Genomic DNA, 13,280 nt, shown 5'->3' with positions numbered 1-13,280 from the left:
TGTTATTAGGTGATAAACACGTAGCATATGATAGCAATAGTTTTGATTTTAGATTAAGAAAATTTATCGCCTTTAGAGTCTGTAGATGGTGGGAGGATGACGACGAATCCGATCAAGATCCCAAATTTTTGTCATCTTGGGGGTAGTGGTTCTAACCGGATCGAAGGATCTTGGTCAATAAAGGTGGTTGTATCATCCAAGGGATTTTGAAAAAATGATTTGAATATTTGTCCAAGAGGATAATTCTAGGTTGAACTTAGTTAATAGTGAGTTTCGTGTTTTATCATGTATACTCTGGAATTCACTGGCCAGGGGGTTTAGACCACTGAGGAGCTTATGAGCTTTGACCATGATGATCATAATTTCATGATATCATTTCTCAGTTAACCACCCAGCTAAAGGCTCCAGACATGATCACGTTTTTTCTGATTTCATTTGATAGCACAAGCACAGTTAAATAATACATGCCAAGTTTTTACTAGTATATGATCTTTGAGAGTCATTATAGAAATACATTTAATGTGACATTGGATTTTTGCCTTTAGGTTGATATTGAATCTATCACTCCCAACAAATTGTTGTGGACAGTCGTTAGATAATTACTTTAAGCTTAGGGCGGTAGATTTAGCTCGAGTTTTTTTATAGATTTTTAATTTTTGAGTGGGCAGTAGATTTAGGTTGAGTTTTTTTAGATTTTATAGTTTTTTATTTTTCATATTTACTTTGGGACTTAAGCCCAAAGCAATCTATATTTGGATTTAGAAGTATTTTATTGATAAAAGTCCCTTGTTGTTAAGATTTTTTATCAATGTGGCTATTTTTGGATGATTTTATTTGTTACTTGGACATTGTCGAATCTGCCCGTTCATTTGCAGCGTATCTGATCTGCAATTTATATATGATTTGAATTTTCAGGAAAGTCATCACATTACAAACTTTTTCAACTCTATATTCTTATACGCAAAAAATTGGATTCATGGGCTGAACTCGTACTGCATTTTTTGCATGCATAGCGTCACCAAGGATTTTCATTTTTAAATGATTTTTTTTTTATAAAAGGTCTTTAAGCCTATATGTAAATGGAAGACAATTTATTTTTATAAATTTTATATTTGGGCATTTGACTATAAATTTGCTTCATTAGAGAAGTTTTTTTTAGTTGGTGTTTCAATAATTCATCAAAAGTGGAAGTATTGCCAACTCAGGTTTAAGGGGCAAAAAGAATTGGACTTCAAAAGACAGCTTTACGACCTTATTTTATGGGCAGGTAGTTTGCTCGAGAACATCAAATTTTGTTGATTTTAGTCTCAAAAAGGATGTTTACGAAATTTCTCAATGATTGTATGATTCATTAAAGCAATTACATGATTTTTGAAGGGAGGAATGATTTTGAATTCTACTTTTTCTTACTAGATGTGGTATTCTCAATTGTTGAAAGGTTTCAATGTTTAACAAGTTTATCTGATCGCATGTACATGAATTTATATTCAGTGTTTTGATATGCTGTGACTGTCTTTTTTTTTAAATAAGCTTTTTGATCCATCATGTGCAACAAGGAGCCGTTTGATTTCACATAAAAATGTTCTCCTTTAGTTGAATGCTTGGCTAATTGAGCGGGTACATGGGCAGGCTGTGCTGGCCATTCTTCTGAATCTATTGTTATAAAGACATGAACACGACTTTGTATTTTTGAGTTCTTTATCGGTTACATTCAAAATGCTTAAATGTATGTTTGTGGATTCGCTTACAATGGCTGCAGACTGGAATTCAATTTTTCTTTCAGATGTTAAGTTTGAACATTTAACATTTTACATTCAAAATGCTTAACTGTATGTTTGTGGATTCGTTTACAATGGCTGCAGACTGGAATTCATTTTTTCTTTCAGATGTTAAGTTTGAACATTTAACATGCTTACTAGAGCACATGCGGATAAATTTGCTCTCGGTGGTATTGATATGTCATCCACATTTTTTTTTGAAAGCTTTCTAACCCATGATGTGTAATAGTGAATTATTTAATTTTATTTAGAAATATTCTTATTTACAGAAACATGCATCCGTTTGAGATAAACAAGGGTCAGTTTATGACTTCGCATTTTGGGCTCATTATAGTTGCATTTTTTCCGTTTACATGCGTTTGTGGATTTGGTTGCAATTGTTGCAAGCTGAAATTCATTTTGCATTTTGAAAAAAGCACAATTCATCTGTGTATTGCTAATATTTTATTAAAGTGGGCCAGCAGAGAGCATTAAACATAACGACTTGGCCACAAAGCACCAAGCACTTGAATGAAGACTCTCTGCCATCAGCCTAATTCAGCCTAATACAAGCCCCAAGGGCTAACCGATGTGCACCCTGCATTAGTTCCGCTAAAGCAGAATGCATGAGAACAGAGCGCATGCTTTGTTCCTCCTACAAATAATTAGAGGCAAACCAGATCACACTCTTCATTAAGTCTGCTAAAGCAAGGGAAGGGAGAGGAGAGAAAGAGAGGGAGAAATACAGTAGAGGGGATTAGAGTGAAACAGAGAAAGAGGGAGAAGAGGGAGGGATAGAATGGGATGGAGAAGGGAAGTCGATGGGTTCGTTGAATAGAGAAGATGGCGGTAGCTGCTGCTCGACAGAAAAATCAAGCAGGATTTAAGCTTAAATCTGTAATGTTCTTGAACTCTTGCTTCACAAGCTGCTTTTCTCATCGATGCCTTCTCTGTAAAGCTCCCCTTCACATGCTGCTAAGCCCATTGGTGCCTTCTCCTACAAACTCTCGCCAAGACTTGGTTCTGTGCCATGTGGGTTTCGGGAAGGAGATGGAGGATGAGAGAGAAATAAGCGAGCATGATGCAGGGATGCAAGTGAATGATTCTTAGATTTTCTTTTTTAGGTCTTTGAAATAAGCGCTGAACCGTGGGGTACCATCAAGTCAGTAATGGGGATTTGTTTAAGCAGATGAACAAATCATAATGAGTTCACTGTGCTGACTTGATTATGCTTGGTCGTTTTGTCAATGTAGGCCTTGAATAGTTTTTACTGATTGCATAGATTGTTTTGTTAAACCTTCAAGTCATTGTAGTTTTATTAGTTTGAAATGTGATCGGCTTTTAAACTTATCACCAATTCTGATGTGTCATTTCAAGTAATTCTATGGATATCTTTTTGCATGTTTAGTTAATTTTTATTATATGCTTATAATTATTTGTTTTGACCCTCATCTTTCTTCTGTTTTTCTAGTTGATTGACATAGCAAGAGAATATTTTGCACTATCTGACTTGGAGAAGGTCACGCAAGCAGGCGGCTCACTCTCCATTCACATTGGTGATGCCCTTTCTCCAGATGCAAATGTTGAAGGAGGCTTTGCAGGTAATTTTTGAATGCTAAACCTGAGTTCAGACATCCCCCTGTTTAGGTTTTAATAGAATCTTGTAAATCTCTGAAGCCAGTGGATCAGAATTCTGCATATTAACAAACTCTATCATGATAAAGTTCTAATAATTCGACAACATCTGAACTTAAATTTTACTTATTTCTTGGTTAGCTCCTTCAATACTTATCTTTTAATAACAAAATCAACAGGCATCATTGTTGATCTGTTTTCTGATGGAAAGATCTTTCCACAATTACAGGAGGTATAGCTTTCCATTTATTTCTACTTCTACGCTGTCTTAATGATTAGACTGCATGCTTTTCTTTTTTAGAATTGTTAGATTTTTCAATGTAATTGGATTCTTGATCTTATCAAAGCTACCAGGTAAGAGTCAATCTTTGGCTAAAACTCTTAATCTAAGTGTACTTTTCCATATTTATGGCCCTCCTTGCAATAGCATAAAGTTTGAACTATAATTGGATCTAATGTGGGTGTTTCTTGTCTGATTTGAGATCACATGTTTATCACTTGAAAATTGAGAAAGTAAATAGTATCTTGGAAAATTTAATTAGAATTCTAACTTTAATCTCTTTCTAGTTATTGAAGTATGAAATTACCCTAGGCCAAATAAGCAGTGAGAAGCTTCTTTGATAGATACTAAAATTCGCTTACTCGATGGGATTTGCATGCTAGCAATTGTTGTGACTGTGATTACCAGCACCATCATTTCTATTATGCTTATATTTTCAAACAACATTATGGCAAACAATGATAATTTTTCCTAAATATCTGAACTGTTGAGTCAAATCCTTAGTTTCTGGACTTGGCAATGCATCACCATAATCTGCATTTTATTTATTAGCTGCAGCCAATAAAACAGTGAAATTATTATTTTTAAAAGGTGCATGGCTAAATCTCACATGACTTAATTCCAGCACTGCAAATTTGATTTCATGGTTGATTTTGATGATTGCCTAAATTATTAACTGCTAATTATTATGCTGATTGAAGTTATCTATTGAAGATGATCTGAATGCATCTGTATATATTGCAAGACACAACTTCTATTCTAAAACCCATATCTCAGCCTGTTAACATCTAGTTGCATGTTTGTTGAGATCAATCAAACTATTTTATGTTGTATTACATTAATGTACAATGAACTGGGGGAATTATGAATGACTTTGAGATTGTTTGGGCTTTCGCCTTGCATAAACGGGTTGGCACCGTTCTAGGGCTTCTATAAGATATTTAGGAAGCGTAAGAGGGTTAGGGATGTTGTAGGATGGTAATGGGATGGGAGGAAGGATGTCGATTAAGTTCCGGTGTGAATGGTGGTGGGACAGCAGTAGAGAAAACTGGAAACAGCAGTTTCCTGCTGTGGGGCAGCCCTTTTCTTCTGTTGAACAGCAGTAGCAGCGAAGAAGGATGGTGCTTGGATGAAGGCACCGGATAGACAGCATTTGGAAATGTATCGAGGGTGTGGCGGCTCTCCAGTTGGAAAAGAGCATGGCGAATGGCGAATGGCGATTCATTCTTCCTAAATTTGATAGCTGCCAATTTAACTCTCTTATCTTGGGGAAAGTATTTGTACTAAAAATTGGTTCTGTTGTCTGGAGCCACTCAATAAATTCATATGGATCCATGTGAACGCCAAAATTCGATAAATTGACTTTTACCCCAAGTTCCTAACTTCTCATCTAAAATTCCATACCAAATCGTCAGGGTATTGGTTCTTCATCACTGTAAATTGTTTGGTGGAAGAGATTATTTCCTTTTCTCGATCTTGAGACTCACATTGTGGCTATTGTGACCTCGCCGGATTATCTTCTCTAGAAGACGACAAGTCTCTATTGCTGTTGGAGGATTTCTTGTTGCATATTCTCCATAGTAAGCTAGTAGACGCTTCTTTATGGATTTCTCATAGGTGGCCTTTTCTCCCGATCAGGTTTCCCGCAGATGTGTTATTGCAAATCAATGTTGGTCGGGGTCTTAGGTTTTGGTGGTAGATGTCGGGGTGAAATTTTGGTGATGATAGGGTATTTGAATTTTGTAAATTTTAGATTTACGGTTAGAAATCTTGTAGGGATTGTTAGGGTATTGAGTTCGTTGAGGATTTAGGTTATGTGAAATTTTGGTTAGGCATATGAATAAAAATTCCCTAAAAATTTAGAGTTTGTCGTGCTCTGATATCATATGATACCGTTCTACGGTTCCTAGAAGATGTTTAGGAAGCTTATTTATGCAAATTACCCTGAGAGATACCCAATCATAATTGCATCTTTTTGTAGTGTTATTTGGCGGCAAAATTACACCGTCAAAGTACACCTGTTTATTACTATTGACATGAGATCTTTGAAAGTGGTTATATAGATTTGTCAAATGTCGCTTATGCTCTTTATAAGATTAAGTTAACTTTAAATTTTACCATCTATGACAGATTGTTTCTGAGATGATGGATTGTTGCACTAAGCCTTAAGCAAAAAACTTTGCTTGAATGTTTTTTGAATTTTATAATTATCTCGAGATTTTGTATTCTTATCTTAATTATAGCCTAAAATACTTTGGATGAGACTTTGAGAGCATTTTGATGATAATGATCCTATTTGGCTAAAATTTGTTATCAGTATTTCAATTATCGAGATATGTTGATTTATGGAACTTTGTTGCTTGATTCTTGTTAACCTTGCACTTTTTTAACAAAAGATTAGGCTTATAATTTGCATATGGTTTGACTTAATCTTTAGATCATTTTGCTGTGAAACTTGTTGACTCGACCTCAAGTATAAAGGATAAAGTCTAAGAGTTAATACTTATAAATGTACCTAATAAATATGATATTGAGAGTTTTTTTTTTTTTTTTTTTTTGGGAAATTAGCTTTCTTTATTAAAAGCTTGTAAGGCTAAACATAAAGCAAAAATAATTTGGTGATAGTTGATCTACCCGTGTCACTAGGCAATCCAAATTGAGCCCACGTCAAAATCAAAGTCAATGTAGATCTCCAAATAAAATATCACCTAAAACCAATTTAAAATATCTAGTTCATAATCAAAATATTTTAATCATTATTCTTTTTAAGAAATAATTTTCGTTGATGAGATCAGAACATTAAGAATATCAAGAAAGGACCACTGCAATGAGTTCGATCATATGATGAAAAATGACACCCAACAAACACGGCGTTGCACAATTTTAAACCAAAATATATAACACAAAACAAAGTAATCAAAATATTATTTGCTTTGTAGAATGAACTCTATTGATATGTCTAAAGCGTAAAAAATTACTAAAAAAAGGAGACCTTGTGTTACCAAATAACCACTTTATACTATAAATGTGACATTGCACAAAGTTGTGCGACCATAAACTATTCCTTGAAGCAGACTCAACCGAGTTATCTAGAACAGAAACAAAACTCAGGTTTCGCATGAGGCAATAATGAGAAATTGTGTGAGAATGAATCCACACGTGCATTGTTATTTTAAAATAAAAATAAAAATAAATCGATTATCTATATATATATGTTAATCTTACTAACAATTGATAATAATTTATTTATCAAATCTCTCCAAATTCTTGCTGACTCCCAATTCTTGATCATCCTCATATGCCTTCCCATCCGCTGACGTGTTGTCCCCGTTGTCCTGTCTGTTCCTGCTAGCTAAATTTTTAAGAAAAGGCGTATACTAAAACTTCTAAGAGGCTTGCTCACCCCCAAACCGCCGCATGGTTGTTGCATCATACTCTAATTGCTCTCATTCAACTCTCCCAAAGCTCTTCGCTGATGCTCTCTCCCTCTATCTCTCAAGTGTACTCACATACCAAACGACATGAATTTGATATGATGACTGGATGAACAGGACCCATGGGACCGGATTAGATCAGAAGTGGTCATGGAAGCAGTTCAGCACTTGTCACAGGTTGCCCAGGTCATGCCACCTTGCCATTGGTGCCCAGAGATTAAGGCAGCTTGTCTGCTAGCTAGTTCATCTTAGGCAAACTATCGACCTCACCAATTTTAGAGTGCAGCTCAACTGCAAGCACGTGGTTACCGCTGCTCGCCTCGCCTTTGGTCATGCCAACCAACGTACGCAACTGCAGCAAAAAGCTCAGATCGACTGTCACAGGATAGCACGACCTATTAAAATCCTTACCTTAGTAACATGGGGTCAACACTTCCTTAAATTATGATTTACTATGAAAATGACCTCACCAAAGACTATAAATACAGAGGAATGGCTCTAGAAGAGGGAATTCTTTCCCTGCTTCTATTCGCTAGACTTCCAATACCAGAGAAAGGCCGTATTTCATTTTCTTTTTCCTCTCTCCTGTTTAATTTGTTGGTGTTTCAGCCTAGGTGGTATATTTATGGCATTTTTGAATCCAACACCAATAGCGAACTCCTGCAACTCTCTTTCTCTTGGCTCTACCTGACCTTGCTTGCTTGGACGTCATAATGCTCTCTTCTACTCAATTTTTTCACGTCATCCATTTCGCCTAGCTCTCATCTCTCTTGCCCATATCCCTCTCTTCCTCGTTTTTGTTCCAACAACCCCCTTGAATCCTTGTCTCTCTGGACCGGCCTAGCATCCATAATTGAGTCTTCCCCCTCTCCAAAATATCCTTTCCATTTAACTGCAGCACACAAATCACACACACTCGCCTCCTCACAAACCCTGGCAATTGACAATCCATCCCCCTCACAATAGCAATCAATGGAACACCCTTCTCGGGCTGCTCTCAATCTATAGCTACTCAATCCCCATCGACAAAATCTGTTGGGTATCTCTCCTCCCCATCAAATCGGTCAAACTTAGTTGATCTTGCTGACAACCCTTCAAATTTTCTGTCGAGTCTTGCCGCATTTGATCATCAAGCTCATAACCCTTGTGACCACCAGGGTTGTAAATGGGCCGAGCTTGAGCGAGCTCAGACTTGGCTCTTGTTCGACTCATTCGAAATTAATTCTGTTTGAAATTTACTTGTCAAAATTGATTATAAACAATGTGTTCATGCTCAACTTGATTTACATATCATTTTTCATGGTTTGCTCAAATTGACTCATTTAACTTAATTAGAAAAATAGATATTGGGTGTTAGATTCGAACCTGCATTATTCTTATACAATAAAAAATGTGGAATTACATGACCCCACGAGTTGTAGTGATTTAAACTTAGATATGAATATATATTATATATTATTATATAGCTATGATGCCACGTCATTACTTATTGAGAAATTAGGGCAAAGAAAAACAGGAATCGATACAAATCCAGAAGAACACACAGAGATTTACGAAGTTCGACAAAAATGTCTACGTCCTTGGGAGCAGAGCGGCGACTTTCTTTTCAATATTCAGAAAAGAGTACAGAATAAAAGATTCAGAATCTCACATAGGGTTACAAACATGACATATATATAACCTTTTAGTACAATATGTAATTACTTAAATTACCCATGTACCAAGCCGCAGGGTGATGCCCCCGCACCCCCAACCCACATAATGAAACTCCTCCGATTGGACAAATCCTTTCGCTCCACTCTGCTCGTGGGCTTCGCTCCAGCATCTGCCCCATTTATGGTATATGAGTCATACCTAACAAATCTCCACCTTGGCGAATATCCAACCCTTTAGGAGAAATATATCATGGAGTTTTTTATGCACCAATGTGCGTTGGACCACCATGCCGTCTAACAATTGCAAACATTCAACAAGTTCAAGCGATGCAAGAACTTGTTGATAGTTCCTGGCTTCGTCAACATATCTGCTACATTTTCATCGTATGATCCAACAGTGTACTTCACATACAACTGTTCTTCCCAACAGTTTATAGATATTACCTGCAGTTAATTTTCTTTTCATCAGTCACTGCACCTTTAACAATTCTGATAGTTTCCCTATCCCCATCTACCTTAGGAATAAATCATTTTTATGTGAAGTGTCCAAGGAAATTAAATTATTCTTCAAATCTGGAATATGTCTAACCGCACATAATGTTCTAACAGGGTCATCATACATCTTAATTTTGATTTTCCCATTACGAACAATATTGCAGCATCTATCATCATCTAAATAGACTAAGCTGAAATTAGTTAACCTGTTTGAACTAAATCACTCCTTGTTAGGTGTTATGTGATAAGAGCATCTTGAATCAAAAATTCATGCATCCATGAACTGAGTTGATGAAACTGAAAGCATATCACCATCACTGCAATCTGAATTGTCACTCTGCACCACATATATAGACTTGGATGATGCATCACTTTTCTCCCCAGTCTATTTCTTAAGCTTTGGACAATCTCTCTTCATATGACCTGACTCTTTGCACTTGTAGCAATGAATCGTCTTTTTGCCTCTGGAATTTTGCCTTCCAGAGCTCTCCTTCTCCTTCTTTCTTCCTCGATCCTAACCCTTAACATATAAACTGTCTCCATGAGAGTTTTCCCCTGCATTCTGCTGGTTGTGAGCCAGCAATGCTGCAGTAATCTTATCAAATTTGATAGTTTTTTCTCATATGTCAAAGTAGTCACCAAGTGTTCATAGGAAGGAGGCAATGAACACAACAGAATCATTGCTCGTTTTCATTTTCAATACTTACATCAAACATTGATAAATCCATGATTATTTGATTTAAGTCATTCACATGTTGTTCCAGATCAGAACATTTTTGCATCTTCAGCCCATACAACTTTTGCTTCAGATACAATTTTTTCATCAGAGATTTGGACATAAACTGAGTTTTCAATTTCTTTCATACCTCCACTGGAGATTTCAGATTTATCACGTGATACATAACCTCATCTGTCAGACATATGTGTATGGTTGCTGACGCTTTTTGTTGCAATTTATCTCAATCTTCATCCTCCATGGCATCTAGTTTTGATGCCCGCAAAGCTTTCAAGATTCTCTGTTGAGCTAACAAATTTTTCACCCTTGTTTGTCAGAATCCGAAGTTACCAATTCCATCGAACTTTACCACCTTGAATTTTGTACCAGAAATTGTTATCTGAAATTGATCCTGCAACGAACCACTCTGCAAATTTCTCTGCTGAATTTTCAAATTGCTTAAGCCATAAATTGTACTCACTTTGATCATGCCACAAATCTTTTTAAATAACTCCTTCACTAAAATTCCCTTAATTAAGTTTCCCAGAAAATTGATTTTCCCTTAATTAAATTTTCCTTAATTAAACTTTCCCAGAAATCATTTTCCTTAAACTTCCAAGAAAAGCTCCGCCTCCTCTTTCCCGAAAAACTCCTTTTTCTTTCCAGAAAAGCTCCGCTTTCCTTTTCAGAAAAGCTTCATTTCCGCTTTCCTTCCAGAAAAACTCTGCCTCCTCTTTCCTTCTAGAAAGAAATCTTTTCTTTCCTGAGTGCAGCAACAGATTCTCTTTCCTTGCCTTTCTTGAGTCCTGAAATATTTCCGCGCTAAATTTCCTTTTTCGACTTTTCTTTTCCGCGTGAATTTCCTTTTCCCACGTCCGCCCTTCCAATTTTGCTACTGGGCTGCTCTCTCCGCCGCTCGAACACCTCTGTCTTTCGCACCTGTTCGCGATTCGTAGAGGAAGTAGATCTGGCCTAGCTCCTTCGCCGGACTCTTCTGCGTGGCAGTTCTTTCGCAAAGCTTCGCGCCCGTGGCAACGGTCGCAAACTGAACCTTCACCTAGGCCACAAATCCTTCACCCAAACTCCTCTCCTCTGCGTCTCCAAACTGCACAGCAAACGTTGCACGAATCTCTCTCGCCTGTCGCGGAAGAAAACGCCGAACTGCGATTCTCTGTGTCAAACCGCCGAAAACCTTCTCTTAGTCGCGCAAACTTACTTTGCAGAATCCATCGCAGAAGAAGCTCAAAAAACCGCACCTTTGCCGAAGAAGCCCTCGTCTTCCTTCTAATCCATCGCAGAAGAAGCCTTCCAAAATCTTTTTTCTCCCTACGTCGAATTTTTTCTTCTTCCCTGCCCTAGAACCTCTCTCAGATACAACTTTTTGAGAAATTGGGGCGAAAAAAAATAAGAATTGACACAAATCCATCAGAACACACAGAGATTTAACGAGATTCAGCAAAGATGCATACGTCCTCAAGAGTAGAGCGGCGACTTTCTTTATATTCTAGAAAAGAGTACAGAATACAGAATATGGGATAATCTCTATGGTTACAAACAAGCATATATATAGCCCTGGAGTAAACTCTGAAGTACAATATATAATTACAAAATTACCCTTATACCGTACCGCAGGGCGTTGCCCCCGCATCCCCAACCCACATAACGAAACTCCCCCGATTAGACAAATTCTTCCGCTCCGCTCCACTTTGTTTTAGCATCTGTCCCTTATATGTTATAAAAGTCATTCCATAACAAATCTCCACCTTGGCGAATATCCAGCCCCTACATCATGGAGTTTCTTACAGACTTAAGTGGGTTGGGCCACCATAATTCTCTAGCAACTGCAAACATTCAACAAGTCCAAACAATGCAAGAGCTTGTTGATAGTAACTGGCTTGGTCAACATATCAGCTGCATTTTCATCAGTATGAACCTTCTACAACAGTATCTCACCAGAAGCAATCAATTCTCTGATCTTATAATACCTGACATCAATGTGTTTTGTTCTCGCATGGTACACATGGTTCTTAGCCAGATAAATAGCACTCAAACTGTCACAATGCAACTGAACTCCACCTTGCTCAACGCTCAGTTCCTTTACGAGCCCATCAAGCCATAAGACTTATTTCGTAACTTCAGCTACTGTCATTTACTCAGCTTCGGTTGTAGATAATGTCACAATAGACTGAATCGTTGATTTCCAACATATAGGCCCTCCACCAAGAGTAAACACATACCCAATTGTAGACCTTCTGTCATCGAAATCACCTGCATAGTCTGAATCAATGTACCCCACAATTGAAGGATCATCGCTGCTGATGAGAAGTGCACAAGAGACCAAGTCTTCATAACCCAATCTGCTATGAGGCCTTATATTGGTGTGTCTTTGTCTGTCTTTAGCTAGATTATAATTATGCAGATCATATGGAATTGAATCACCAGGTGTTGGATTTGAACCTTTAACTCTCTCTCAGTTGTTTCTAGATGTTGTTTTAAATCCATCTGCACTGCATCTGAACTGAAATTGTTTCCTTGCACCTTTCTTGATTATGCTTCACATGGACTGTTCATAAAAAACTACATCTCTGTTGATCACCATCTTCCTTGCAATCGGATCTCAAAACTTGTATCCTTTCACACCTTTCTTGTAGCCCAAAAAGATGCATTTCTTGTATTTTGCATCAAGTTTTAATCTTCATCTTCAGGTACATGCACATAAGCAGGACAACCAAAAATTCTTAAATGATCGAAATTAACTGGATTACATATCCATACCTCTTCTGCAACCTTGCCGCCCAATGATGCCCGAGGTGATCTATTGATGAGATAACATGTCATATTCACAGCCTCTGCCTAAAAACTCTTCGAAAGCCCTGCATTCAATCTCAAGTATCTTGCCCTTTTAATTAAAAACTTGTTCGTCCTTTCTGCCACATCACTTTGTTGTGGTGTCTTGTGCACTGCAAAATGCCTCTGAATCTCATGCTCCTCACAAAACTTCTGAAACTGTGAATATGTGTGCTCTGTGTCATTATCAAACCTCAAATACTTGATCTTTATGTCAATTTGGTTCTCCACCTCAACTTTCCACAGCTTGAATTTAGAGAAGACTTCAGATTTTTTCTTCAAGAAATACACCCAATTTTTCCTAGATAAATCATCAATAAATGTAACGAAATACGGAGATCCTCCTAATGACGATTCCCTGGTAGAGCCTCATACATCAGAATGCACATAATCAATTTCTTCATAAAACTGGCTCTACTCTGTTTTCCAAGAACACAGAACTTACAAAGATCGAGCTTGCAG

At 37.3% G+C, this 13,280-nt stretch overlaps 1 protein-coding gene across 2 annotated transcripts in view; it reads left to right on the top strand.

Moving 5' to 3' along the window:
• The window catches only part of LOC110023899 (probable polyamine aminopropyl transferase), a 63,102-nt gene that overhangs the window by 33,837 nt on the left and 15,985 nt on the right, over positions 1 to 13,280 (top strand). For both annotated transcript variants that reach the window (XM_020723542.1, XM_020723541.1), the window contains exons 5-6: positions 3,229 to 3,358; positions 3,572 to 3,624. In XM_020723542.1, the coding sequence (XP_020579201.1) occupies positions 3,229 to 3,358; positions 3,572 to 3,624 (183 nt within the window). The remainder of the gene's footprint in view (positions 1 to 3,228; positions 3,359 to 3,571; positions 3,625 to 13,280) is intronic.

The sequence above is a fragment of the Phalaenopsis equestris genome, unplaced genomic scaffold (assembly GCF_001263595.1).
Source record: "Phalaenopsis equestris unplaced genomic scaffold, ASM126359v1 Scaffold000235, whole genome shotgun sequence".
Taxonomy (NCBI): Eukaryota; Viridiplantae; Streptophyta; class Magnoliopsida; order Asparagales; family Orchidaceae; genus Phalaenopsis; species Phalaenopsis equestris.
This window is presented reverse-complemented; position numbering and strand designations above follow the sequence as displayed.